At 54.1% G+C, this 27343-nt stretch overlaps 1 protein-coding gene and 1 long non-coding RNA gene across 6 annotated transcripts in view; one reads left to right on the forward strand and one right to left on the reverse strand.

Moving 5' to 3' along the window:
• Positions 1-785: 785 nt before the first annotated feature.
• LOC122241079 lies at positions 786-22022 on the reverse strand. Its single transcript, XR_006221035.1, has 3 exons — positions 21721-22022; positions 19070-19121; positions 786-1010 (listed from the first exon to the last, which is right to left on the reverse strand). It is a non-coding gene; the product is annotated as an uncharacterized LOC122241079 (long non-coding RNA).
• MLPH (melanophilin) overlaps positions 21538-27343 on the forward strand; it is a 46373-nt gene continuing 40567 nt past the window's right edge. For 3 of the 5 annotated variants that reach the window (XR_006221034.1, XM_042995795.1, XM_042995798.1), the window contains exons 1-2: positions 22187-22363; positions 26334-26464. Coding sequence is in view for 4 of the 5 variants with exons in the window: in XM_042995795.1 (XP_042851729.1) it covers positions 26355-26464 (110 nt within the window). In the remaining variant the exon portion in view is untranslated. Of the gene's footprint in view, positions 21581-22148; positions 22166-22186; positions 22364-26333; positions 26465-27343 lie in introns of those variants that run through there. The other 2 variants (XM_042995796.1, XM_042995797.1) reach the window with 2 other exon arrangements.

Below are 27343 nucleotides of genomic sequence, written 5' to 3' on the forward strand. Positions count from 1 at the left end.
TGTCACAGACTGAAGCCCAGCCCTGGCCGTGCAGCCTCCAGCCCCACTGAGAGAGACCCGAATGCACATCTGTGGGGGCCACCCTGCCCCTCGTTCTTCTCTCAGCATGGAGAAAGGGCCGTGTCACCAGGCTCGGGGATAAACGGGGAACCGAGAAAGTCACCTGCCTCTTCCTCCTGAAAGATGAAAATGTTACTTAAGGAGGGTCCTTTTGTTTCAGTGATGCATCATTATGAAAGTGTTCAAACATACAGGAAGGGTGAAAGAATATTACAGCGAATGTCCTTATCTCCACCACCTAGGTTCCGCCATTAATAATTCGCGGTATTTGCTTTATCGCATACCCACCCGTCTATCCGTCCCTCCAGCCACCATCTACATAGACTCGTAATGAGGCTCCGGGCAGATTAGCAGGGATGAGGTCTTGGAAGATGTCCCGGCTCCTTTCAGATTCGTATCCTGACTTTTCCTTCCTCTGCTCTGATTTAAGGGAAATAGGATTCCCAGGCCCTGTCGTCTTCTAGCTTGTGGGAGCAGGCAGAGACACTGGTAGAGGCCGACAGGCAGGAGAGGGATTTGGGCATTTCTACTTCCCTCTCTCTGTTTTAGGTGGTCCCCAACTGCACTAGAAGGGACCCGCCAGTCATCCTCCTGGGGTCTCGTCTCCTACCTGACATGCCTGAAGTGACTCCAGCATCTATTAGGTGGCCGGAGATCCTGGGCTCCAGAAACACCTCCTCCTCCTCCCTTTGACCCTCTAGTCCTAGAGGGGACCGTGACTTCCTGCTCTTGTCGATGTCTTGATTGCCTTACCATTCTGTATTTCACCCCTTACCTCCCTCCATCACCGTGGAAACACTTCCCTGCATCGCATCCTCTATCTGAAATCAGCAATGTGGATTCTATTGTCTTGATTGGATCCAGGCTGAAACAAGAGGTTAGTACATCTGTGACCCTCGGTCTTCTGGGAGGCACAGGCCACGACACGAGATCCTTGTTGTGGACAACACCTGTGAAAGAAGGAGGGGAGGGGGCTGTAGAGGAGGAGACAGCCTCAGAACCACCATGATGGAGGCTATCTGACACCAGCCAGGAGGAAGAGGGTCGCATGGACCAGCCCTCAGAAGGTCCTGCGGGGGTAGGAAGGACCAGGCTCTATCGTCCACTGTGCCCAGAACCTGCCAGGAGCTGCTGACCAGGAGAAGCCTTGGCCCACACACCCCTTCAGGGTCCTAAAGGTGTTGCAGCTGGAGGCTTCCCCACAAACTCACCCACTTTCCAGAAAGTTCTTCCTTGAAGGGAGAGCCAAGTGGTATGGCTCCATATCCACAAAAGCAAGCCCCTCCTCTGGTTTTTAAATTTTTTTTAATGTTTATTCATTTTTGAGAGAGGGAGAGACAGAGCATGAACAGGGGAGAGAGAGAGAGAGAGAGAGAGAGAGAGAGAGAGAGTGAGAGTGAGAGAGAGAGAGTGAGAGAGAGAGAGCGCAACGGAATCTGAAGCAGGCTCCGAGTTGTCAGCACAGAGCCCGACGCGGGGCTTGAACCCACAAGTCATGAGATCATGACCTGAGCCGAAGTGAGATGCTTAACCCACTGAGCCGCCCAGGTGCCCCTCCATGGGGACTTATAAGTTAGTGATTAATCACATGGGTCATAGTGGATGGGATGGTTGGGGCCCAGCTGAAATCAGTTAAATGCAGAGAAATGTTTTAAGAGATAAATCTCATCCAGTTGTCAACTGGGACATGAGAAACTGTGCTCTAAAACTGACGACCAGAACCAGCTCTAGCCGCTGGACTGAAACACTCCCGCTCAGACTTAAAACCTTTGTCATCAGTTATAATTTATAGCCAATAAAATGTGCTTCTTTAAATGCACATTTCAGTGATTTTTGATGAATGTATACACCTATGTATCTGAAGAGTACATCTTGATGAATTACAACGTAGCCACCACCTCAATGAGGATATAAAACGTTTCCATCACCTCCAAAAGGGCCCCCTGTGCCTCTTAGTAGTCAACCTCCACCCTCAGCACCAGACAACTGCTTACCCAAACCAAATCGGATTTCTCTACTCCAGAGTTTCCTATCAATGGAAGCTGATTCTACCCTGTTCGCTTTTGTGTCCGACTTCTTTCATTCAGCATAATGTCTTTGAGAGTCAGATTGCTCTGCGTATCATCGGTTTGTCATTTTTACTGAGGATACGCTAGCATTCCCTTTCACGAATGACCCCACTTTGTGTACCCAGCCACCTGTTGACAGACGTTTGCATTATTTCTGGTTGTAGACAACGATGTCCTGCCCTGCTGTCACCAGGTTTCATTTCTCTGCAACTCGTTCATTGTTTTAATATTTTCCTTTCGGGTAATGGTAGAATCGCATGTAGCTCTTAAGAAACACTACAAAGAGACCCAAATGTCCTTTACCCAGCTTCCATCAAAGGCAGCATCTTGTATGACGATAGAACAGTACCAAGACCAAGAAAGTGATCTTGCTACAATTCGTCGACCTTATTCAGATTTACCAGCTATGTATGTGCTCATGTGTGTGTGCGTGTGTGTGAGCGTGTGTTTAGTTCTGTGCAACTTTATCACACGTATAGATTCGTGTGACCCCCACCACGCTGAGGAGGCAGACCAATTCCATCACAGGATCCCTTTTGTAGCCACAGCCTCCTCCCTGTCCCCCTCCATAACCTGGCAACCACTCGTCTATCCGCTGCTCTAAGTTTATCGCAGCAATGCTATTTACATGGAATCATGCAATTTGTGATGTTTGGAGGCTAACTTTTTTCGTGCAGCATAATTCCCTTAAGACCTATCCCAGGTCTTTATGTGTATCAACGGCTTGTGCCTTCTTATCGCTGGGAAGTATTTCAAGATATCAACGCATGAGTTGGTTTAACATTTCACCCCCTGAAGGACACTGAGTTATTCCCAGCTTAGGACTAATACAAATAAGGCTTCTATGAACGTTTGTATACAGATTTTTTGTGTGAACACGAGCTTTCCAATTTCTGGAAGAAATGCCCAATGGTGCAATTGCAGGGCTCTATGGTAAGGGCATGTTTAGTCTTGTAGGATAGATACTGCCGTATTCTTTTCCAGAGGGGTTACACCCTCTTACATCTCCGCAAGCAAGCTTAAGTGGCCTAGTTGTTCCTCGTCCCTGCCAGCATTTGATGATACCACAATTTTTTGTTTTAGCTATTCTTACAGGTAGAAATATGTCATTTGTGGTTTTCTTTTGCATTCGCCCCATGACTAATGCTGAGCATCTTTTCACGTGCTCATTTACTATCTGTGTGTCCTGTTTGGTGACATGTCTGTTCATGCCTTTAACCCATTTTCTAATTGGATTGTTTGGGTTTTAGTTGGTTTCACTGTTGACTTTTAAGAGTTCTTTATATATTCTAGATACTAATCCTTTGTTGCAAGTATGTTCCCCCGGTGGGTTGCTTTTCTTTTTAGCCTCTTAACAGATTCTTTCACAGAGCAAGAGTTTTTAGTTTTGATGCCGTCCCATTTATCCCATTTATCCATTTTTTTCTTGTTTTTCTATTCTTGTTTTTCTGTTTTTAATATTTATTTATTTATTCTGAGAGAGAAGGAGAGCTAGCAAGCATGCGAGTTGGGGGACGGGCAGAGAGAGAGAGAATCCCAAGCAGGCTCTGCACTGTGAGCACAGAATCTGACATGGGGCTCGATCCCACAAATCATGAGATCATGACCTGAGCTGAAGCCAAGAGTCAGACGCTTAACTGACTGAGCCACCCAGGTGCCCCCCTCTTCCTTTCTTTCTTTTGGTGTCAGGTCAAACAACTAACTCTTCACCTAGGCCTGGTTTAAAATATTTTCTTCATAAACATTTAGTCATTTTATATTTTACATTTAAGTCTGTGATTCCTTTTGAGTTGAGTTTTGTGTAACATGTGAGATTTAGGTTGAAGATCATCTCATTGCCCACAGATGTCCATTGGCTTTCACACCATTTGTTGCAAAGGCTCGCCTTCCTTCATTGGGCTGCCCTCACACCTTTGACAAGTATCAGTTGGGCATACGTGTGTGGATCTATTTCTGGGTTCTCCATTTGTTCTATTGACCTGTGAGTCTTTCCCTGTGGCAATTTCATACAGTCTTGATTACCGTAGCTATATCATGACCCTAACATCATAACCCATTCTTTAAAAAAAAATAATAAATTTGAACTAAATTTCTCTTTAACTTCTTTCACATACTTTGAAGATCTCACCGGAGATGGGACACAAGTGAGAGTCAGGAAAGTAACACAGAAGGTCCTGAGCTAAGCCAATTCTTGAGCAAGGAGGAGGATGGGAAAGGCTCAGCAGGATTCCCACTCCCACGGGGTGGTGGTGGAGTAGGGCTTTAGTCACATGGCACTGGAGATTGGCACACAGGGCAGGAAGTTTTGGTAAAGGTCCTGCCATTGGGCTAGACCAACCCCAAGACACAGAGCACTTAAAGGAATTATACCAGAGGGATGCTCAGTGCCACATTTTTGTGCACACGGAGCCATTACTGGAGGCTACTTATTGGTAACCCCAAGACTCTGTGTCTGAGGCATCTTTCCTGAAAATAGGAGCCTCAATCCACAAGGGGCAGGGAGCTGATAGATAAAACCTCATCCTCCTCAACCCAGGATGGAATGACTCAGAGGTATGGTCTCTCCTGCCTTCCCATCTCCAGGCAGGCATGGGCTCCAGCTGCCCATGGGGGCAAACATCTTGATCATATACTCTTTCACCTCAATTCCTTGTCCTACATTTCCCACTCACCCTGCAGGTGCCTCCCTGGGGTGGCTTCTGAAAATTAATTATTTGCATCAAATGTGCTCAGGGTCTCCTTCTAGGGGACACAAACCAAGACAGGGGCCGAGGGCTGACTTTGAGCTGGTTGCCCTTGGCCTACAGTTTGTGTTGGTGCCATATTGCTGTCACTGCATGTCTGGATTCTTATAAACCAGCCATTCCCTAAAAATTCCCATTCTTGTGTGATGAAACCTCCTGTCTCAACTAACAGCAACCTGCATCTTAGGTATTTTAACCTGGAGACTTGGGGAGGGGGGCAATTATTTGAATGCTGTACTTTATTCTTAGCTTATAAAAAGGAGTAGTGATGTGGGACTGAAATTGTCGCCCCAAAATTTATATGCTGAGCCCTCATCACCCTCCTCAGTATGACTATATTTGGATATTGGACTTACAGGGAGGTCCCTAAATTTTAATGAGGTCGTCAGGGTAGGGGCTCTGATCTAATAGGATTGGTGTCCCTATGAGAAGAAAGAGACCACAGATCTCTCTCTCTCTCTCTCTCTCTCACACACACACACACACACACACACACACACACACACACACAGAGTGAGGCAAGGCCACGTGAAGGCCATATGAGGACACAGCAAGAAGGCAACCATCTGAAGCCAGGAAGGAAATTCTCTCCAAGAATCAACCAAGACCTTGGTTTTGGACTTCTGGCCTCCAAAACTATTCAAAAAGAGATTTCTTCTGTTTGAGCCACTCAGCCTATGCTCTTTTGTTATAGCAGCCCAAGCAGGCTAATACAAGTAGTAGATAGATGGGGGGGGGGGAGACAGGGAGTGATGGGGGAGGGAAGGAAGGAAGGAGATGAGGAAGCTAGTTCATACTAGTGAAGAGTCTCCTTAACTCAAAACAACTGAGACCGTGGGGGGAAATCTTTAGAAAGGCCAGAAGCGGGGAGTCAGCTTTGATCAACACTCACGGTACCAAAGGAAAGGAACCAAAGTAAATGACACATTAGAGTACTAGAAATGCTTCCCACGAGATCTGAAAGAGGCATGACTATGGAATTCTGTCATCTTCTCTGGGTCTTATGGAACCAACTCGTCTCGTCTCCACAAGTAAGCTTCTGCTCAGCTCCCGGCCCCCCTTGTCTGACGGGGGCAGAGGGCACGAGTGCCCAAATCTGAGCAGCACTGGGGACAGAGCCGCCCCGGCTGCCCCACCAGGGCTCTGCACTCGTGTGCAGGGACACACAGATGCACCTGAGGGGCTCTCACCACCTGACTGGGGAAGCTCTCCCAAGAGGCTCGCTTCCCAGGCTGGCAAACGTGGTTCCAGATTTGACACAGGGGATGTTTTTGGCCGAACCGCTGCTGACTCTAGCATCCAGACGTCTGAAATCGTTCTGCCTGGGAAATCAAGCAGAGACGTTGTAAGATTCCAAAGACCAGCAACTTGAAACTGGACACCTAAAGACGTGGCAAGCCATTTAGCAAAAGAGCCTAAACGTTAAAGCACTAAAGCATGCCCCTTAGGTCTGCTCAGGAGAAATCTGCCTTCTTCTAGGTGCCTCAGACCCTAACGGAGACCAGATGGGCAGGCTCACAGCCACCCAAGCTCCTCACAGTGGGTGGGGAGGGTTGTTTAGGCTCACTGTGGGCTCCGGGTCGGGGCAGATGGGCTCGTCACGCCGATGGGGGTATGCCGCGGGGCTGGGAGTATGTGTGGTCGCTCTGGACCTGTGCTCACCATCCCGAGCACCCCCCACCCAATCCCGGGCTCCAGGCGTGCAGGGTCAGCCTCAATAACCCACTCCGGCCAATGGAGGGCAGCAGAGGGCAGCAGAAACCAGCCTGCTGTTCAGGCACCAGGGAGCCTGTCCCTAAAGGGTGGTGGCTGAGAGTGCCCAGGCCCAGAAGGAAGCTCTCCCGGGATCCCAGCCCGGTGAAGCTGTTGGACAGAGGCGGACAGAGTCATCGGGCTCCTGCGGCACGGGCCCTTGGGGACGCTGGTTCTTTCCTCCATTCCGGGAGGAGCCACTGGCTGGCTTAGACGTCAGGGTCAGACCTGTGTGCCGCTCTCCCTCCCGAGCTCCTGAAGGGTGGCGCTCCTGCTACGTGCACCTGCTATGTGCCAAGGCCAGAGTTGCCGCCAGCCTGAGGCGGAGGAAAGGCCCGCATGGGGGCTCAGCACTGCAGGCCCAATGTCTGAGCGTGTGGCAAGGACGGGGTGCAAAGCAGGGCTCGGACGGAGCCCCGGAGCACCAGGCCACGCAGCCGAAGGACTCAGGGCCCCGGGGAACAGGGAAGGCTAATGAGGAGATGTGCGTGCCAGAAGCTCCCTAGCAGAGAGGTGAGTCATTTGGCTGCAGGGATGAGTAAGGCAGCACTGGGAATCTCTCTAGGGGGTTCGTTCCAGGCCCCGGGTGCTGGGGCCGGGTCAGGCTGTGGTGGGAGAGCGGAAGGAGGGTCTTGGAGGGAAGGGTATTAGAGAGGCAGACGTGGAGTCCTGATGCCTGATGGAGCCCAGGGTGACTCCCGCCCGGGGTCTGGCCCAATCATCACCAAATTCGGGATCAGTAGAGTTGCCTTCAGCCATCAACTTCCCAAGGATCACCGAGGCCCGGAGCCCATGCTCGCTCCGAGACAGGCCTGAGTGGGAACCCCAGCTCCACCCACACTGCCCAGTGGCCTCTGGAAAGTCACTTAACTGGCACTCATCCTGTCCGAGCCTCTGTTTCTTGACCCATAAAATGGGGCTGTGTATAGCAGTGCTTACCCCCCACAGGAGTGCTGTGGGGACTGAGATCATGTACGTGACACTAAGCACAGGGCCGTGCGTGGTTTAAAGGCTCAGAGTCTGGGAGCCACTGAACATCACATGGCCATCACTTGATGTGTAGCAGGAGCAAGTGACCGTCAGCTGGGCCCGGGGCAGGCCCTGGAGGCTGCTCCCAGAGTGACTGCCCGGGAGCTCACGTGGCCAGGCTGGTCAGGTGCCTGGGATTCAGGCAGCAACCTCTCCGTTCACCAGCCGCTGCTCATGAGGGCCCCCGAGGATCCAGGGTGGGGACCGAGAGGGTTGCTGGAACTCAGAAGCCCAGGGCCACGTGGGGCGATCTTGTGCAGGACCCCCGTCTGCCCCTCTGGAGGCCCTCCCACCCCCTGCATCCTGCCGTGTGTCCCAGACTCTGACCTCTGCTGCCCACACGCGCTGAGGCCCTGCCTTCTGGCTTCCGCGTGGGCTCAGCCGATGACGGGCGCCAGCCGGGACCCGGAGCGCGGGGAGCCAGGCCGTGGTCCTTACCCCCCTGCCTCCCCGCTCATGGCCCTCGCTGTGCCCTACCCCACAGTGCTGCAGGCACAGCGGCTCTGCCAGCCACGTCCGGAAACCACTCCCTCCTCTGCCCCTTAAGGCCTAAGGTGGCAAATGGCTTTCTCTGTGACTCCTGTGGCTCCAGGAGCAACTCAGCCTCCCTCCCTGGTTCCCTTAACTCCACCCACACCTCTGCCTGGAGAGGGGGTGGTGCCCTGCCCAGCCCCTGGCCGGCAGGGAGAAGGCACTCAGGGAGGCCCCTGGGGTGCACAGCCTGGAGCCCCCGTGAGGCCAGGATAAGAGAGCCCGGGCTTTGTGCTCAGGCCGGGAGCCCTTAGGTTACCAAGTCCTGCAGGGGAGACCAGACAGCACAAAACCCAGGGTGTGGGGACAGAGGTCCCAGAGCCGCCCCGGCTCAGACTTGCTGTGGGTTAGTTAGGCTGAGTGACGACACCAGAGGACACACACCCACCAGGGAAGCCCCCGCAGGTAGGAGATGCTGGGCGTGATCGGGCAGCGAGAAGGAGCCCTTCCCAGAGTCTGTACGGAGCCCTCGCTCCATAGAGCGGAGCCTGGAGCCCGGGACACGTGTTCCAACAGCCACAGTGGTCCGGCCCCTCGCCAGAAACCACACAACCCATGACATGACTAACCTGCCAACAGAGACAGCCAGCTTCCCATTGTTTCCTGGGAAATGGCAAGCCCAGATCCCACGCCTTCACATCCTGAGAATTAGAAATAGCGTCTCGCCCCTTCTCCCCTCCAGCCCCCACCCCCGCCGGGGCCACCCGCCCACGCACTGTCCCCCGCCCTACAGCTGTGGCCGGATGGGATGCCCCTCCAGGGCCTGCCCCATGGAGGGAGGCAGGGACCGGGCCTCCCCGGGTGGGGGTGGTTCGGGTCAGAGAGGGAGTCGTTGGAGGTTGGGTCTTCCTAGAAGTAGCTGCTAATTGGGGTTGGGAAAGAGGGTACAGCTCTGAATGGAACAGCCCCAGGCAGCTGTGGGTGGGTCCCTGGAGGCATCTGCAGGCCTCGAGGTCCTGGGGCTGTGAAGGCACTGGGCCGGGGATCTTGACCCTGTACTTGAGGACAGAGGGAAATCCCAGAAGGCCCATTCCCCCGCCCCCACCCTCTGAAGGCCCAGGACTCCCTTAGCTGCGCTCCGGGATCAGAAAGTCAAGTGATGCAAGGGGCCGATGGAGTTAGCAGCAGGTCCCAGACGACAGCCTGCTGAGAAGTGACTCCGAGGGGCCAAGTCAAGGGGACTTAGACCACCAACCAGCTAGGCAGGGGCACCGGGAGATGAGACTTCTTTTTTAATCTGCTATTAAAAACAAAACAGAGCGAAACAAAAAAGCATTCAAGTAACTACTGTGGATAAAAACACTTGGCTTGGGGGCACCTGGGTGGCTCAGTCAGTAAAGCGTCTGACTTCGGCTCAGGTCACGATCTCACGGTTCGTGAGTTCGAGCCCCACGTCAGGCTCTGTGCTGACAGCTCAGAGTCTGGAACCTGCTTCCCATTCTGTGTCTCCCTCTCTCTCTGCACCCCGTCCCCCTCGTGATCTCTCTCTCTCTCTCTCTCTGTCTCTCAAAAATAAAATAAACATTAAAAAAAAAAAAAGCCACTTGGCTGGAGGGCCCAGTGCTAAATTTCCATAACTTATCTACAGTCTGGTTTTATTTTGTGTTTGTTTTTTTAACGTTTATTTATTTTTGAGACAGAGAGAGACAGAGCATGAACAGGGGAGGGGCAGAGAGAGAGGGAGACACAGAATCTGAAACAGGCTCCAGGCTCTGAGCTGTCAGCACAGAGCCCGACGCAGGGCTCGAACTCACAGACCGTGAGATCATGACCTGAGCCGAAGTCGGACGCTTAACCGACCAAGTCACCCAGGCGCCCCAGTCTGGTTTTATTTTGAATCACACGATTGGGAGGGAGGAAGAGTAGGGCCACCTAATATGTCCAGTGTTCTGGGTTTACAGGTCCTAGTTGCCACTGATTCCCCATAATAGTGTGGCTTGTGACGAGAGTCTCCCAGTAAAAGGGCATGAGGCTGGGGGCCCTGTGTTCCAAGGAGTCAGGGCCCCCGGGAGCCCACAAGGAAGGACTGGAGAGCAGAGGGCCAGCATTCCGGGGTTTCTCTGTTGCTGCCGGGCTCCTCCGGGGGCGGGGGCCACAGGGGCCACATGCAGCCCCACCCAAGGGGCAGATGTGCGACGGTGGGGCGCCTGCATGCTTGTGAGGGGCTCACCCTCCAGCAGAAACCACATCCCTGCCTTTAATTATGCATTGAAGTTAAACTCCCTGGAAGCTTGTTGGCCGTGCGGAAAGCCTTGAGGCCCCAGCCAGGCCTGGATTGGGGGAAGGTACCCGGAGGGGGAGGTGGGTACAGGGGAAGGAGTTGGGCTAGTGAGAGAAGGCATCCACACTGCATTGGAAATCTCATCGCTCAGCACAGGGCCCTCATTCCAGCCGCAGGGGGACCCATCCACGCTGCACAGAATTCTGTTGAAGGCTCGCCTGTGCCCTCTGAGCCCAGACGCCAGAGCTGGGGAAACAGTCCCAGGGTTAAATGTGGGCAAGCTGAGGCCACCACGGGCAGGAGTGTGGGCCCCCACGCCAGCTGGCCTTAGGAGGATGATGGCCCCGCTCCTGCCCGCCCACCCCTTTAGAGCAGGGCTCCCTCTGTCCCTCCCCAAGCTGCCATCCGGGGCAGGAGGCTGTGTGCCAGTCCTGCCGCTGTTGGGGATCAGCCTTGGAAGATGCGTCCAGCCCTCGGCAAAGACAGACCCACGGTGAGAACGCAGGAAGGAGAGGCAGGGAGGACAGACGTCCCCGTGTGATGAGCACCGTCCTAAGGGTCTTTAAAATCCTCGAATGGAGCCAGGTGCCAGGAAGGTAGGGCAGGTGCATTCCTACTCCACCTGGTAAGTACTGTGCATCTTAGACAACGCCCGCCCCTCCATTTAGTGCCCTCTCACATGGGGACAGCTCTGGTACCTTCCTCGTGGGAGGCTGTGCGTATGGACTGTGACCACGGGGGTAAATCCTACAGAAGAGCGCCTGGCACTCAACGAACCGACCCCAGCCTTGCAGCACAGTGAGGCTGACAGTCTCCTCTGAGATGACACAGCAAGGGTGACATCCAGTCTCCCAATTCGGACTGTTGGTGTTTTTATAGACCGATGATTTGTAATCGACTGTCCTCGATGTGAAATGAAAGCATTTCTCTGACACCGATTTATGAAGCATGTTTACGACAGCTGCGTTCAAATCCTCGTCAGGTCCTTCCGACCTCGGATTCATCTACGTACTCCCACCTGCTGTCCTTGCCCGTCCCAGAGGCATCCCTGGATCTCGGTATGGTGGGGATTTCGTGCTGTGTCCTAGACACTCTGGTTATCGTGTTAGGAGACTTGATCCCAACGAAATGTATTTCAGCAGATAATCGCCCAGCTTCCGTTGAGGTCGAACTTGCGGGCGTCAGCTCCAAGGACGGCTTAGTTTTTGGAACACACGCTGTGTCATTTAGGTCCGCTTCATTCTTCCCGTGCTGCTGGGGCTGCGGCTCCGTCCCTGCAGGTGTGGTCCCCGGGGGCAGAGGTCCCTGGGCCCGGGTGTCCTTACATCACCAGGCGGAGGGCAGCGAGACACATGGCTCCTGCGGCTGTAGGCAGGCGGGCCCCCGGGGGTCCGGCTGTGGAGGGGCCGGGACAGTCGCGGCTGCTCCCAGATCGGCCGGCCTGCTGCAGCCCGGTGGCTGAGCGGGGCTGGGGCTGTTCACTGAGTCTCTGTTGGGTTCCCCTTTCCCAGCCTCTTGGCCAGAGAAAGTAGGCTTTTTGAGATTTTCTTTTCATCTCTGCCTGTTGGAGGTTCTGACTACAGGTCTTTCTGGCACCCAGATAAAATGAAAACCCAGCGAACATCATTCCTCGGGCCCTGAGATCTCCGGCCTCCACCTTCTTGCAGCCTATGTTTTGTCCACGGTGAACTCAAAATCATTTTCAGGGGGTCAGGTTATTTTTAGAATAGAGGAACCGGGGAAAGGAAGTCCAGCATCATTTTTCCAGAATCAAAATCCTAAGTCCTTTATAACCACACGTTCCAAACCTTCTCTCACCAGGTCCCACTAAATACCCCCAAATACACACTAAATACCCCCAAATAGTTCCACGGGGCTGGCTGGTCTTCTCAGGGGATGGTTCCGGATAAAGGGCTCATCGTCAGTCGGATAAAGTAAGATCAGCCTTGGCGAGAGGAAGCCTGTGCTGCTGGACCCACGGTGCAGACCTCCAGGTGACCAGGGACAGAGGCTGGCCTCTGACGGAGGATGAGTCCCCAGCACACCCACTGGCTCAGCGTCTCCTCTGCAGGGGACGGCCTCTGGTGAGCACTGATCTGAGATAAAAACGCAAACGTGGTGCCCACTCCCATCTTGGATCTTGGGAGAGACACGTGGCTCCTCGTCTCGGATCTTCCCATCTTCCTTCCTCTGGTTCCCTGACCAACCAGAGAGGCTCGCACCACAGCCCGGACCCGCTCAGACCCTCCCGTGCTTGCAGCCCGGCTCAAACCTGTCAGCCTTCCAGGTCACTTGCTAACTGGACTGGAGCCCTATTCCCACGTGAGGCATCTGCTGCCTCCAAAATCCAGAGTTTCGTCTAATGCTGGTGGCTCTGTGTCTGTCGTGGGGATCGCGAAGGGAATATCTTGCCATGACCGAGAAGGCATGTCCCAGCATGCTCTAGATCACTGGACCCCTAAAAATCCCCCCAAAGTTGCGCACCCCCGAGTCTTACAGGATTTGCTTCCAGTTCCCGATACTCATGTCCTACCCGGGCAGCCAGCCTCCCTGCCGCTCCCGATGTGCCAGGTCGAATTAGAAAAACATCAGTACGTGGGACAAACATGCTCAAGGTTCCTGAGGATTCTATGAAGACGCCGATCAGAGAGTTAGGATCGCCCCGAGACAGCAGAGAGGAGACGCTACTTTCTTCCTATGTGAAAGCGAACTCACTCCGGATCCTCTTTCCTGATGACGGTGTGGAGGCTCCCTGACGAGTGTCAGCCCAGAGTCTGTATCCAGTCACCCTCCTAAGGCCAAGCTTCTTCCTTCACCCAGTACACACTTACTCTGCCAAACAGCCATAGGTCCCTCCGGGGGAAGGAATGTGGGATATTCACGGCATATATTGTAATGACCTTGCAAGGTCTGTCCTCCAGGGGCCCGGCTTCTCCTTGGGTCAGCGGGCTCTGGGTCTGAAAACTAGTTTCGATCTGGAAACTGGAGGGGATTCTGATTTTTCATTGCAACATCTGATATCAGCCTTCTGTTTTTACTAGTTCCTGGCTTCTTCCGCATAGACCAACCCATCAATGTCCTAGCTGGAGCCTCGTCTTTTGCGTCCCGAGGAATACCATGGTCTATTAGCCAGCCCCATAGATGCCAAAGGGCCAAGGGGCCGTGGTCGCCTTTCTGGATTTTCTGCCATTATGGCAACTCTGCCCGCCTTGCCTCTGACGGTTGAGCACCTCCACCTAAACTCTGTTTGACGATCCTGACACCCCTTGACACTAGGGAGTGAAGTTCCACGGCATAATCTACTGTCAACATTGACAGCATTGAGCACAGCCAGTACTGAGTTGCCCAGAAACGCAAAACCACTCCTCAGAGGCGTGTTCCTTACTGTCTTGGCGAGAGAAGTGTCCTCTGGGCCTCCCAGGGAACACAGTCAAGTGATAGAGCCTTCAGCCTCACATGATGGATTCCTTCCCGCATCTCTACTTGCCCAAACCCTCTCCGCTCTTTCTCGACACTCTAGAGAGACAGCCTCAGCACGACACCTCGCCTACAGCATCTGGATAACTCCCAAGTATGCCTGCTGGGAGGTCAGATCCTGAGACACGGCCACACTCTGCCAAATCAATAAACCCAGTTCATTATCTTCCAGTCTGCCCCACACATTTCTTCTGTCGCTCAGTGACATATACAAGCCGGGACCTGTGCTCCCATCCGCGAAGAGGCCGTTTACGCCCAGAGCAGGAATTTTGTTTCCTCACTTGGGCTTCGCTGAGACCTGGCCCTCGTCGCTGGCCTAGAGGAAAGAAGGACAGACGGGGACAGGTCTTGAGAATGGCATCCTGTTGTCGGACAGCTACGACAGGTGAAGCTGATGTCCAGGCACCAAATGGACCAGAGGCTGCTTCTTCATGCTCAGAGCGTTCTGGGGTATCTGGGTGTTCAAACTCAGACTCATCCACCCAAACGTCCCTGTCCCAGGATGCCCCCACTGCCCTATGAAGGCCCTGGCTGCACCACAGAAAACCTATTCAGGGCATTCCCTCTGTAGCTGTGGCACACATTTGCCAGATATCGGTATCAGCTGTCCCGTGAAACCTGAATTTCAGAAAAAGACCGAACATTTTAGTAAAAATAAGTATGTCTCGTGAAATATTTAGAACATACTTATACTTGGGGAAAAAAACAACTGTTTGCTGTTAACCTAAAATTGAAATTTAACTAGGCAGCCCGGATTTAATCTGGAAACCCTCCACTGGCACCCTTACTATTAAAAGCTGGGTCTGATTATCAGCACAGGCTGCCCAAAGGTGTCAAGAGATACGGATTTCTTTCAACAGCATCACCTGGAGGCCCTCTGGCTTTCCCAGTATGTCCTGAGAGACACCTGTACCTGCCATTTATTTCTCAGGTTTGCGTTAGGGTTAGGGTTAGGGTTAGGGTTAGGTTGCTTAGGTCTGTATTACAGTTTTTAAATGACTTTAAAAGCCTGAAAATTCTAATCGAGTGTCTCGGAAACCCTGAACTGCATTTACAAAACTAATTTCAGGGGTGCCTGAGTGGCTCAGTCAGTTGAGCGTTGGACTCTTGGTGTCCCGTCAGTCATGATCCTGGGGTCATGGGATTGATCCCTGCTATTGGGCTCCGCACTAATGCGCAAAGATTGTTTGGGATTCTCTCTCTCTCTCTCTCTCTCTCTCTCTCTCAAAATAAATAAACATTAAAATAATAATAATTATAATTTCAAAAGCGGTGACCTAGCCCATGCTCCTGGGCAGGGGGATCTGAGCCAGTTTGGAAGGTTAACTTGGGAAGGGTGGAGTTCAAAAGGGAAGGCACAGAAGCAGGTGGACATCAGGTTTCCGCCCTGGACCGAAGGCACATCTGTGCTCTAGGAAACAAGTGTGCCCATCTGGGCTTGGGGGGCAGGAGCTCTGGGAGAGGGGGCTGGGCATTTGAACTGGCTTGGGGTGCAGGTGGCTGGTTCACGTGAAGACGGGTGAGCATGGGCATAGGGGAGGGTGGGGCGAGGGTGAATGGGCACAGGGTGGGCTGCAGAGTGGAGGGAGGACGGGGTGAGGGGCCGCGGGGCTCTTGCTCCTGGCTCTGGCTCGCTCTCCGGTTGGCCCTGACCTCGGAGCCCTTGCTGGCTGGTGGCGGGATGACCTGAGGAGGTTCGGGGGCAGCGGTTCAGGGGAATCAGCGGGTGACAGATTAGCCACACGGCCGATGTTCGGGAACATTCGTTACAAGAGTGTAATGTGAAGTATAAAGTGCGGCTCATGTGGTCAAAACTGAAATTAGGTCACTCCGAAGTGTGGACGTGAAGAAGGGGTGGGGAGAGTTGGGGTGCCTGATGTAACCACGGTGACGCGGGAAGGGGGGGTCACGGCCACCGGATGCCTCGTGGTGCACGGTCAGGGGCTCCCCGGGGCCGCCCCCGCGCTTTGCTCCATCAGGTGAGCCGCAGAGGGGCTCTGGCTTTGACGTCCTGGTCTGTTCCTCTGGCCGCACTGCCCGGGCGCAGGTGGCCTCCCCTGCGGTGCTGGTGCCCCGCCGGGCTGCGCTTCAATCTGGTCTCCCCTCTCTGACGGTGACAACTGGCCCGGCGTCTGGGCTTCCTCACCTGCTCAGCCCAGGTGGTGCCAGCAGGCGCCCCACACACGTAGTCAGGCACCCACGCTGCCCGGCACTCGGCGGGTCTTCAGGGAGGACCGGCCCTCCTCCCTGAGGAAGGGGGTCTTGGCATGAGATAGAGCATGCAACCATATGGCCCGGATTCTTTCCCTTCCATTCGAACCATTTCTGCTCCGGGCCTGAACCCCTGGTAGCAAGAGCCCCTAACTGAGCTCGTCCAGGGAAAGGCAAGTGTTCACTGGCCCGTGCCTCACATGACCTGAAGCCTCCAGAACCCCGAAAGCCTGAGTGGTCTGACAGTTTTAGAGTCACGGGCTTCGTTCCTCGGGCGACTTCTCTCTCTCTTCGGCCTGGGCCTTTCTAGCTGCTTAGAGCTTCCTCTCAGCAATATCAAAATCTAATTCCTTACGTGTTCCGATGAGGAAAAGCGCGTTGCCTAAACGAATTTGCGAATCCTACGTTTCTGAGCCCTTGAACACAGGGTAGGAACAGGCAAATGAAATCCTATCCGGCTTTGGGTAGAAGGAAACTGTTTCTTGCCCTCTGACCTCCTTCCTGGGGAGAGAAAGCAAGGACGACCTCGGCCCAACTCAAGATAGAGGAGGAGGAGGCTGAGCTGGGTTGGGGCCCGGGATCTCCCAACACTATAAGGGCCGGGGGGCGGCAGAAGCAAGAGGAGAATGTCGGCCCCTTCCCAGCAGACCCCTTTCCCCAGGAGGGCGCCGTGGGCACTGGGTGGTAGGGGCAGAGCTCTGTTTGGAAAATGCCCACCAGTCAAAGTTAACGACCAAGGCATCATCATCGGCAACGACACGGATGGAGCTGGAGGGTATCACGCTAAGTGAAATAAGTCGGAGAAAGATAGATACCATTTGATTTCACTCACATGTGGAATTTAAGAAACTAAACAAATGAGCGCAGGGGGGAAAGAAGAGAGAGAGGCAAACCAAGAAACAGACTCTTAACCACACAGAACACCCTGCTGGTTGCCAGAGGGGAGGTGTGGGGAGTCGGGGGGCGGTGGGGATCAGGGAAACAGGTGCTGGGGATTAAGGAGTGCACCTGTCGTGATGAGCACCGGGTATCGTAGCAAAGTGTTGAATCACTACATTGCATACCTGAGACTAATATTACACTGTAGGCTAACTCACAGGAATTTAAATAAAATCTTTCTTAAAAATCAAGGACATCACCAAAACATCATTCTGACTACCGGTTTATTCAACAAATAGTTCTCAAAGACCTACTGTGCACCAGGCACATCAGAGTGAACATGCCGGTCCTAGTACCCTCAGAGACTGGAGCAGGGGAGCCCAGACGTGAGCCAGGTCCCCACACACATGGCAGGTAAACTACATAGGGGAGGTTCTGCAGGAACGTGCAGGGAATGAGGGCACCCCATGTGGGGAGGGCTGGACGCTCCGAAAATGCTTTTCAGAGGGAGGGGTGTTGAGCTAGGAATGAAAAGGGGAGAAAGACCAGACCAGGGGAGGGGAGGGGAGGGGAGGGGAGGGGAGCCATCCAGGGCTGGAGCTCAGAGAGCAAGGGGGGAGGGCGGGACAGCTCGGAGACAGCAAACGGGTGTGTCACAGAGGTCAGGGTCAGTGTGGGTCCCCAAATGTGGGGGGTGGGGGGCAATCACGGGGCCCTGTGCACTGAAGAGCTGACTGAAGCAGGGTCAGGTGACACCGCCTCGAAGTGATTCCCTGCCCGGTCCCCACAACCACAGAGCCCAAAGAGTGCTTCCAAAAAATGGGATTTTCCCCAACTTCTCAGATTCGTAAAAGAAAAATGAAGACATTCGGTACCTGATGAGAACATGTTTTCCTGTAACATACAGGTGGTTTCCTGAACATGGCTGGGGTTTGGGGCCCTGTTTCACATGCGTTCACCTTCCTGTAAGTTCACCTCCAAAATTCAGTTGCCTCTTGCTAACCCAATGCCGACCTGGCCCAGAGGATTTAGACAGGGGAGAGCGAGGGAAGGATTTTAACGGCTGCCTGCAGCGAGCTAGAGGACCCGAGAGAGGCTGTGGGTTGGGGACAGCCAGCCTTTCAGCACAAATCCTGGACCCTGCCACCTCGGAGATGCTGTAGGGTGCTCCCTGGTAGGCCGCGGACCTCCTTCCCCCTGGAGCCCCCTATCTATGAGCAGAGATCAGGCTCAGCCCAAGCCCAGGCTTCAGCGAAACTTGCCTGCATGGCTCTAGCCCTGGAGAGGCGGGGTCTCCCCAACTGTGAAATTCAAGGATCCTTTTCTGAAGGCCGTCTTCCATGTTGAGCTTCCTGCGGGAATGGCCCAGACCCTAATGCTTCCCTGCCTGTCATGCCTGCCCCAACGTCCCAGCAAAGGCAGGGTCTCCAGACAGCCACCCCTAAGACAAGGAGGTGGGGAGGAGGCCTCTACTGCCCTCTGGTGTCCACCCATCAACCAGATTGCAGAAGAGTCTGATGGCTCCGTGGGCAGCTCACTGCTAGAGAGGTAAGCTGTCCCTAACCCACTGTGTGACCTCAGGTATGCACCACCCCTTCTCTGTCTCTAAGAGACAGAAAACACTAGTTCAGAAAGATACAGGCACCCCTAAGTTTACTGCAGCATTATCGACAATAGCCAAGATACGGAAGCAACCCAAGTGTCCATCAAGACTTGAGATGGATTTCTGCAAGGTGGTGTAGACAGACAACGAGCCATAAAAAGGAATGACAGCTTGCCACTTCTGACAACACGGATGGAACTAGAGGGTATTATGCTAAGGGACCTCAGTCAGACAGCACGACACAAATACCATGTGCTTTCACCAGATGCGGAATCTAAACAGAACGAATGAAGAAGCAAAACAGGAACAGACTCACAAAGGCAGAGGACAAACTAGTTGTTGCCAGAGGGGAGGGGATAGGGAGATGGGCAAATGGGGGAAGGGGAGTGAGAGGTACAAAGGTCCAGTTAGAAAATAAGTTAGTCACGGGGATGGGGGTACAGTCACACTATTGTAATAGCCTTGTAGGGGGACAGGTGATAACTACACTTACCGTGGCGAGCACAGCATCATGCATAGAATTGTGGAATCCCTGTGTCGTACACCTGAAACGAACAGGACATTGTTGGTCAACTCTGTCAATCCATCAATCGATCGACCAAGAGATAGGATTAAACCACAGAGCACTGAGAAGGAGAAAGCCAGCCCCAAGCAAGTGAACAAGGAAGGATAGTCACAGGGGCAGGAGCAAAATGTCAGGGATCCAGAGGGTACCACCAAGGGCACGCTGGGAGCCCTGAGAAGCTGGGAAGGCAAGAATGTTGGGTGACGACAAACAACCGAGCCCCAAGATCCCGGCCAGAACCCACCAAGCGCCACTGCCGAGCTCTCTTTGCTTCCCTGTCCTCTCCTGGTTTCCCCTAAATAGCTAAAGTAGGAAATCAAGGTATTCTCAACTGGATCCTACGCTCCAAAGGATATCATTGAGACAACTGGTGAAATTTGGAAGGGTTCTCGTGAGGAGATACGGCAATGGATCACGATTTTGCCAGTTAGACCATTTTTGGAGGAAATTGCCCTTGTTTGTATAAAATACAGACTAAAGAAAAATCATGTCATCAACTCACAAATGGAGGGGAGGAGATCTTTGTGCGATAGTTGCAAATTTCTCTAATTTTGAGATTGTTTCTACAATTAAAAATATTTTAATTCTAGAGTTTCCTTGTAAAAATTGCATACATTCTTTGACTCCACGATTCAATTTTAGGATTTTATTCTATAAATATATCGGTATAAGTATGTATGTACCATGATATGTATCATTATAAATATGTCAATGATATGAAGTATTGTCTACAATATCTACATGACAGAATTTTTTTACATAGCAAAAAATCAAACATTGGCTGTCCATCAATAGGAGAATGGTAAAATAATTATGATAAACTCATGCAATGAATACTCTGCAACAATTAAAAAGAATGAATTTGGGGGACACCTGGGTGGCTCGGTCAGTTGAGCATCCAACTTTGGCTCAGGCCATTATCTCACAGTTTGTGGGTTCAAGCCCCGCCTCGGGTTCTGTGCTGACAGCTCGGAGCCTGGAGCCTGCTTCGGATTCTGTGTGTGTGTGTCTCTCTCTGCCCCTCCGCGACTCGTACTCTGTCTTTCTCGGTCTCTCAAAAATGAATAAATGTTAAAAAAAATTTTTTTAAAGAATGAATTGGGTCTATAGCAGTAGCAGTCAATATTTACCAAATATTCACCATATGGCAGGTGTCACCCAAGCGCTTTATGTATATTGATTCAGAACCACCTACTATGTGGATCCCATTGCTATCCCCACCGTGTAGACGGAGAAGTGAGCTCCCCGAGGGGGGTGGGGAATAACATGCCCAGGACATCACAGCTAGAAGGGAATACACCCAGTTGGGAGTCCAATCTTGCAGCTGGATCCAGAGTCTATGTCCTTTCCCACAACCACAGTAATTCCGGAACAATACACGAGACACCATTAGCAATAATTGCCTTTGGGGAGCGGGGTCGGGAGCAGAAATAGGGGCAAATCTGACTTTTCATTTTATGCCGTTTATGTCCTTTACTACGACTCTTTATCATGTATCACCAAGTATCACTACTGTGCATTTTTAAAAACCCACCCATTAAAATAAAGTATAAAAAATAACATTTAAAAAAACACACTTCTGCCCTTAAGGAACTTACAGTCCCGATCCCAACTTTTAAAGGATTTATTCACTTTACAAGAAATAGTAAAATACATGGTAAGGAAATGAAAATCATAAGAACCGGCTCATATGGGCTGTGGAAACTGGCTTATAAGTTGCAATTATTTCCAGGGTTTGCACCCCCACCCACCCCACTCCCTCCCCCCACACACACCAGTTGATGATGTTTGGGGAGGGTTCCTATCCTAATGGAGCCCAAGCGCCTGAAATACCCAAATTCACTTGCGGTGCTTCGTGGGCACAGCCAGGTAACCAACCACTCTAACCGGGGTCGCAATTTGTGGCTTCTGAAAACTCCTTAGGAATCATACCTAATGTGACTTCCCAGTGTTCCTAGAAGGTTTAGTTTCCTCTTCTGTATGGAGACGATAGTATCTGTTCACCTAACTGCGCCCATTATGTATCTATTACTCATCCTACCCCCATTTTGCAGATAAGGAAACTGAGTTTCAAAGGTACCTCCTGGCGCAGGGGGCGGTGTACTTTTCATTTCAGAATTTTTTAAGGATAAGAGAGACGGTGGAGGGGGGAGCGCTCTGATGCGCCCAACTCCGGAAGACCGCGGGAAGTTGGGAGCTTCCCTACTTGTCCCCGCGAGTTCCCAAGGACCGGCGGGGGCCGGGGCTGGTGGCGGCGCTTGGAACCGGAACTCGAAGCGCCCCTGAGCGCGCGCGCGGGGTCCTGGCGGGGAGGGTGCGGGGAGCTCGGAGGAGGGGTCCCCTCCACTGCGTCCTCCGAAGGCACCTCGTCTGGTCTGCGCGCCCCGTCTGCTGACTCCGCCCCCAGCCGCGGCTGTGCGACCCGCGGGACTGTCGTCGGTAGGCAAGGCCCGGGTGCGCTCCCCGCGCGGGGCTCCTGGCGCTGTGGGCTTCCCGGCCCTGCCGCGCCCCGGGCAGGATGGAGGGCGGCCAGCGGCAGGACCCGCGCGACGAAGCCCTGGGCCCCCGGTCCCGCTTACCAGTCGGCATTCCCATTTATTAGGCGGTGGCTTTCGGTAAGGCTCTTTCCTGAGCCTCAGTTCGCCCACCGGTAAAGCCGGAGTAAATTGCGTTCGCCTGCAGCATTGGGATGGCAGTTCAAAGTCCCGCGCGCTCCGAGGGCGCGTTCAGACAAGCGGGTCGTGGCGCGGAGGGCCGGGCCGCCGCAGCCGCGTCGCCCCGGCAGAGTCGCCGCAACTCCCGGTGTGGGCTCAACCCTCCTCCTCCCCGCCGCCACCTTTGTCCCGGAGGGTGGCTTGGGGCGCGGAGTCGGGGGCGAGCCTCCGCACCTGCGCCTTCAGCGCCTGCGCCCTTCGCGCGGCACCCGGAGGCGCACCCGGAGCTGGGCGGGGCGGGGCGGGGCTCGGCCCTCGTGACCCAGGCGGGCCCCACCCGGCTGTGGTCCGAGCCCGGCCACCCTTGCAGGTCAGGTGCCCCGTGCCCGGCGCCCCGCGCCCTGCCTGGCCCCCTGCGCTCAACGCCCCGCCTGGCCCCGACTATACCGCCTCGCCCCAGTGTACCCGGACCCGACACCCTGCCTTGTCGCCTTCTTTTCCCTCGCAGGACCGGAAAGAGCAGCCCCGGGGGCCGGGCCAGGGCCTGCACACCCCTGGAAAGGAGCCGGTGAGTGCCGTCAGAAGGGGGCATGTGGAGGCCGGTGTGGCGCCCAGGACTGGGGACTGGGCGTAGGGAGAGTCCGCGGTGACGTGAACAGCCCCACCGGCCCCCAGCGGCTCCCAGGTCTTTGTCCCGGCTAGTGAGGGGGGGGGGCGCTCCCTTTCCACCGAACCGGGCCTCCCTTTCCACCCTAATCAGACCAGCCTGGGTTCTCAACCAGCCCGTTTTGGACAAACGAGTGGTTTCACCCAGAGCCCTGCCGCGGGTCCTCGTTCCAGTGGGGCTGAGGCTGTGGTCAGCCCAGGAGACTCAAGGCTGCATGCCCAGGGGCCCGAGGCTAGCCGATCAAAGACTGACCTCTGCACTGCAGTGCCGATTTGGGGGCACAGAGCCCGGTGATGTTTCGCCATGGGAGAAGGGTCCTGGCCTTCCTCTGGGCTCCCGCAAAGCCCCAGCTTTATCACAACCAAATCACCTTCTGTTTGCCAACAGCCCCCCTCCTCACCCACCCCCACCGCCCATCCACCTGCTGCAGAGATGTCGGGAAGGGTCCATGGGTGGTGGACATTGCGTAGCCGGCCCTGGTCCCACTATGGGACATTAGCTCCTGGCCTGAGCTCAGCCTCCCGTAGAAATCCACTAGAGCTCCATAGACTTGGACCCCGGTTTCCTACTAACCTTAAGCAGATGTTGAAAACTCCATTTGCAGTTGGGTCGGGCTTTTACATTTTCTTTTTCTATGTGGTGTGTTTTGTAAAAATCTTCTTTCCTTCTGAGAGGTTGCAATGGTGGTGGGGGAGGTGAGGCCCACTAGCCCGTGGCAGGCACCGGTCATGGCTGTGGAGCCCACAGAGCTGAGGCCCAGGGAGGAGGCCAGCTGGTGCCTGAACTGAGACAGGAAGCCGGCTCCCGGCTCCTGGACCTGTCCTCTCCCACAGCCTCGCCCTGGGACCCGTTCTTGCTGTGGACACTAGAGCTGAGGCTTCAGCCGGACATGCAGAACCCACGTCCGGGTATACATGAGGATTGCCAACGACTTCCCAGGGACCTGAGAGAGCAGAGAGGACGGGCAGGTGGGCAGGCAAAGCTAGAGTGCCACCCAGCACGGTTGCTGCTGGGGCAACTTGTGCCTGGTGCCCCTTGAGCAGGGGTCGGGGGAAGCTTCTGGATGGAAATGCGCCACTTTGCAGCCGACGAGGGCTGGGGCTTTGGTGGCTGCAAATGGACAGCAAGTCCTGCCCGCGGGAGTAACGACACCAGCCAGCGTGAGGGTGGTGCTGAGAGACAGGCAAGGTTAACACACGGGGTCCCGAGTGGGCACCTCCATCTGTGCTCAGGAACGTGCCTGCACCTTTACCAGCAGACGCACCAGCTCGGCCTTGACCGTGAGTCAGGGAGCACTCCTGCCTTTGTTAGCTGGGCATTTGCTGAGAACCTTTGACTTGCTTTCCAGTTTTATTCGCTCAGGCGGGTGACCACTCCCAATCGCCATTGTGCTCCAAGGCTCCGAGGGCAGCTGACCCCAGAGGTGGTCAAGCCAAGTGCCGTGTGGGCGGAGCCCCGGCCCGGACTTCCCTTTGATTTGGCCAGAACGTGAACTCAGTTCTTTAGCAGACAGAGACGGACACACCATCGAAATTCAGTGGTCTGCATCTGGGGTATCCACTTTATAAGACCCATTCCGCTGTCTTTGCAACTGGTCAACCTCTTTGCCCTAATGGCTTTTCTCCACTGTCACTCCGAACCGGTTCGGGAGGGCTAATGGTCTCAGAGATTAAGACTGTGATTAAATCCGAGCAGTGGGACGGGCAAAACTGAAAGCATTTCGTTTGGGAACCTCGTGACCAGGAGTGATCGGCTCTGAGACAGAACTAGGAGCCTGGTGGAATCCGCCCGCCCCAACACACGTGCCCTGGGAGGTCCCCCCACCACCCCGCCCCTGCGTTAGCCTTCTGCCCTCATGCTTCCCCGTGACTGCTGCGGGTGGAGGGGTTTCAGGAGCAGATCGGGGTCGGGGCGAGCCAGCACGGTGTGTAGTGATGGGAGAGGAGATCGCTGGCTGAAAGGCCATCCCCTCCAATGAGCCCGGCGGGGGGGGGGGGGGGGGTCCCACGGTGTGGCTGTGTCTGGCTGAGGGACAGCCCACATCTGTGTCCCAGTCGGAGCCAAGCCAGGGCGGGTGTTCGGGGCGACAGGGACTTGTGGGATGTGCGTTTTAAACGCTAAACTCAAACATACTCTCCGTTCAGTTTAAGGTAACTTTTTAAACATAGTTTTCAAAAAGCATGAAAAGCCTCTCCATGTCATTAATTCACTACATGGGAAGATTCGGTCACAGTAGATAAAGACCCGTGTCGTGGGCCACTGGCTCTCAATCCCTGGCCATGGTGGGAACACGCTCCCCTGGGGATCCACCCCCCCCCCGCCCCCCGCCGCCACTGCCTCCCTACAGGCGAATCTGAACTTGGGACTTCGTCTTCCTTCCCTCCCCTCCCTATACCCCTCTCCCCCCCACCCACCGCCTCCCCTGGAAGCTGGGTCCGAGCTGAACGTAAGCATCAGAGTAAAATCTTTCAGGTGACGTCGCACTGGGAGCGAAGCACCTGTTGGTTTAGCTGTGCCGGGTGTATGTTATTCAAAGTCTGTTATCACATCAGCTCTGGTTTTAGTAAACACCGCATAGCGAACAGAGGTCACTTCCCTTAATAACTCAGGGTCATGACTGGCACGTTCTGGAAGGTGTTAGGTCACACTTTGTGTAGAAGCAGGTGGGGCCACCGGCCACCCTCTGCCTGCTGGTCTCCCCTGTTCACATCTCAGCTGCTCCTGAGGCCTCACCCCCTCGGCAGGCACCCCCCTCATCACAGGTGCCCAGACCCACTGGGTCCAGCATGCATCTGGTCCCCCCGACCTTGGTGATCTTTGCTATCCAAGCTGGGAAACCAAGCCATCGTTACAAGCAAGAAGCTTCAGAAAGAAGGAACAGGTGGGGAAGGGGGCTTGGGGGAGATACGTCCCCAGCCTCTGGGGCTGAGGGGGCAGCTCTTGACTAAGTAGTGGCCTCCCGTCCATCCGCTGACCGGCCACTGACCATGCTCTAAGATACTTAGGTGCGAAAAGCGTGCTACTTTCCTTTTGTTTTGCTTTGCTGCCTCACCCCTCGCCGTCTTCCAGGAAGCCCAGAATTGTGTCCCTTCAGAGAGGAGACAGAGTGGGAACTAGTCAGCTGACAGTCACAGCTCTCTCATCTGCTCTGAAAACAGAGCTTCAATGAATGTGCTTCTTATGATACAATTTTTTTTCAAAAATGGCAAAAAAAAAAAAAAAAAGAATAAACTTCAGTCATCTATCAAAAAAGAACTTTTTCATCCAGGTTTTTAAAAAACAGACACTATGGGTTCTAGGAAAACAGCAGTGAATTTTGTTTTCACGTTTTCTTGTCCAAAATCTAAATTCGACCATAAGTGAATATAGTCTGAATGACTCTGGCATATCAGGGCGACTTCTGGATGCACCATTCACAGCCAGCGTTGTGCTTGAGGGTGGAAATACTGAGGGTTTGGTGCAAAAAAAATTTTAAGAAATTGGGGTGCCTGGGTGGCTCAGTTGGTTGAGTGTCTGACTTCAGCTCAGGTCATGATCTCGCGATTCACGAGTTCGAGCCCCACATCGGGCTCTGTGCTGACAGCTCGGAGCCTGGAGCCTGCTTCAGATTCTGTGTCTCCCTCCGTCCCCCTCTCCGTCCTCCTCTCCGCTTGTGCTCTGTCTCTCAAAAATGAGTAAATGTTAAAACATTTTTTTAATTAATAAATTATTTTTCACCAATTTAAGGCACAAGTCAGGGAATATTTTAGTTGAGTGCCATAGGACCTCTGAGGAAGTTTTCATTTTAGATGCTGCCTGGGTGATGGTCACTTGTCATAATTAACCCCTTGTGAAACAAATCAGAGTCCATTTCTATCCTGTCTTATTCCAGGTGTGATCCTCACAGGCAGAGATGGGGAAAAAACTGGATCTTTCCAAGCTCACGGACGACGAGGCCAAGCACATCTGGGAAGTGGTTCAGCGGGACTTTGATCTGAGAAGGAAAGAAGAGGAAAGGCTGGGGTGAGTGTATGAGGCCGAGCCTGTCCCTCCGGTGTCCCTTGGAGGGGGCACCTCCCTGGGACGCTGGGGGTGAGCAGACAGCAGGGAGCTTGGGGGGCAGGACACCGGATGGGAAGCCGGATGCTGGGAAACGTCCTGCTGTCCGGGCTCAGTTTCCTCATAATTAAAGCGAGGGGATCTGACTCCCCAGCCTGCATTCCGGTGCATCCCACTGTGCCCTGAATACTTTTAGTTCATCCTGGTCCAGCTTCAGGTCCCGTCTCCTGAGCCAGGAGATGCTTCAACCGTGGCAGGGCAAGGTGAAGGTGATAAAATACGGAAACACCCGGATGTCAGGCTGGAGGGGTTTTAGCATCAAGGCTGAGTTTGTCTTTCTTTCCAGTGTATTGGGGGGGGACCCCATCCGCCAATGGGTGGCCATGGACTGAGCCAACACCCTCTGCCATTATCTACTCCTCCCCCACCTCTAAGGCTTAGCTGTGCTGTGTGCTCGCTTACGAGACTTTCCTGGTGTCCGTGTGGCTGGAAGGCCTGTCGAGGAGACACGGGGGCAAGGGCTTCTGGCAAGGGTGGGGCAAGAACGTGTCTGAGAGAGCAGTGCAGGCAGGGGCAAGGCCGCAACGAGAGCCGGCTTCTGCCCTGCCAGCTGCGGGCCCCCGGGACGCGGCCAAATGTAGCGGGAGGGCAGAACCAGCCAGTCTGCCCACGACTGCAAGTGGGGGTGACGAGGGCGACTCGTGGCCTGAGTGACCCGGAAGGTGCAGCGGGGTGGAGCAGGCCTGGGGGAAACCAGGAGAGGGTTCGGACATGGGGGTTAGGTTGCCTGTCGGATGCCCGGCGGACAAGAGGGCTCCATGCGTGCTGGCCGCGAGCCCAGAA

This window comes from Panthera tigris, chromosome C1, assembly GCF_018350195.1.
Source record: "Panthera tigris isolate Pti1 chromosome C1, P.tigris_Pti1_mat1.1, whole genome shotgun sequence".
In the NCBI taxonomy this organism is placed as follows: Eukaryota; Metazoa; Chordata; class Mammalia; order Carnivora; family Felidae; genus Panthera; species Panthera tigris.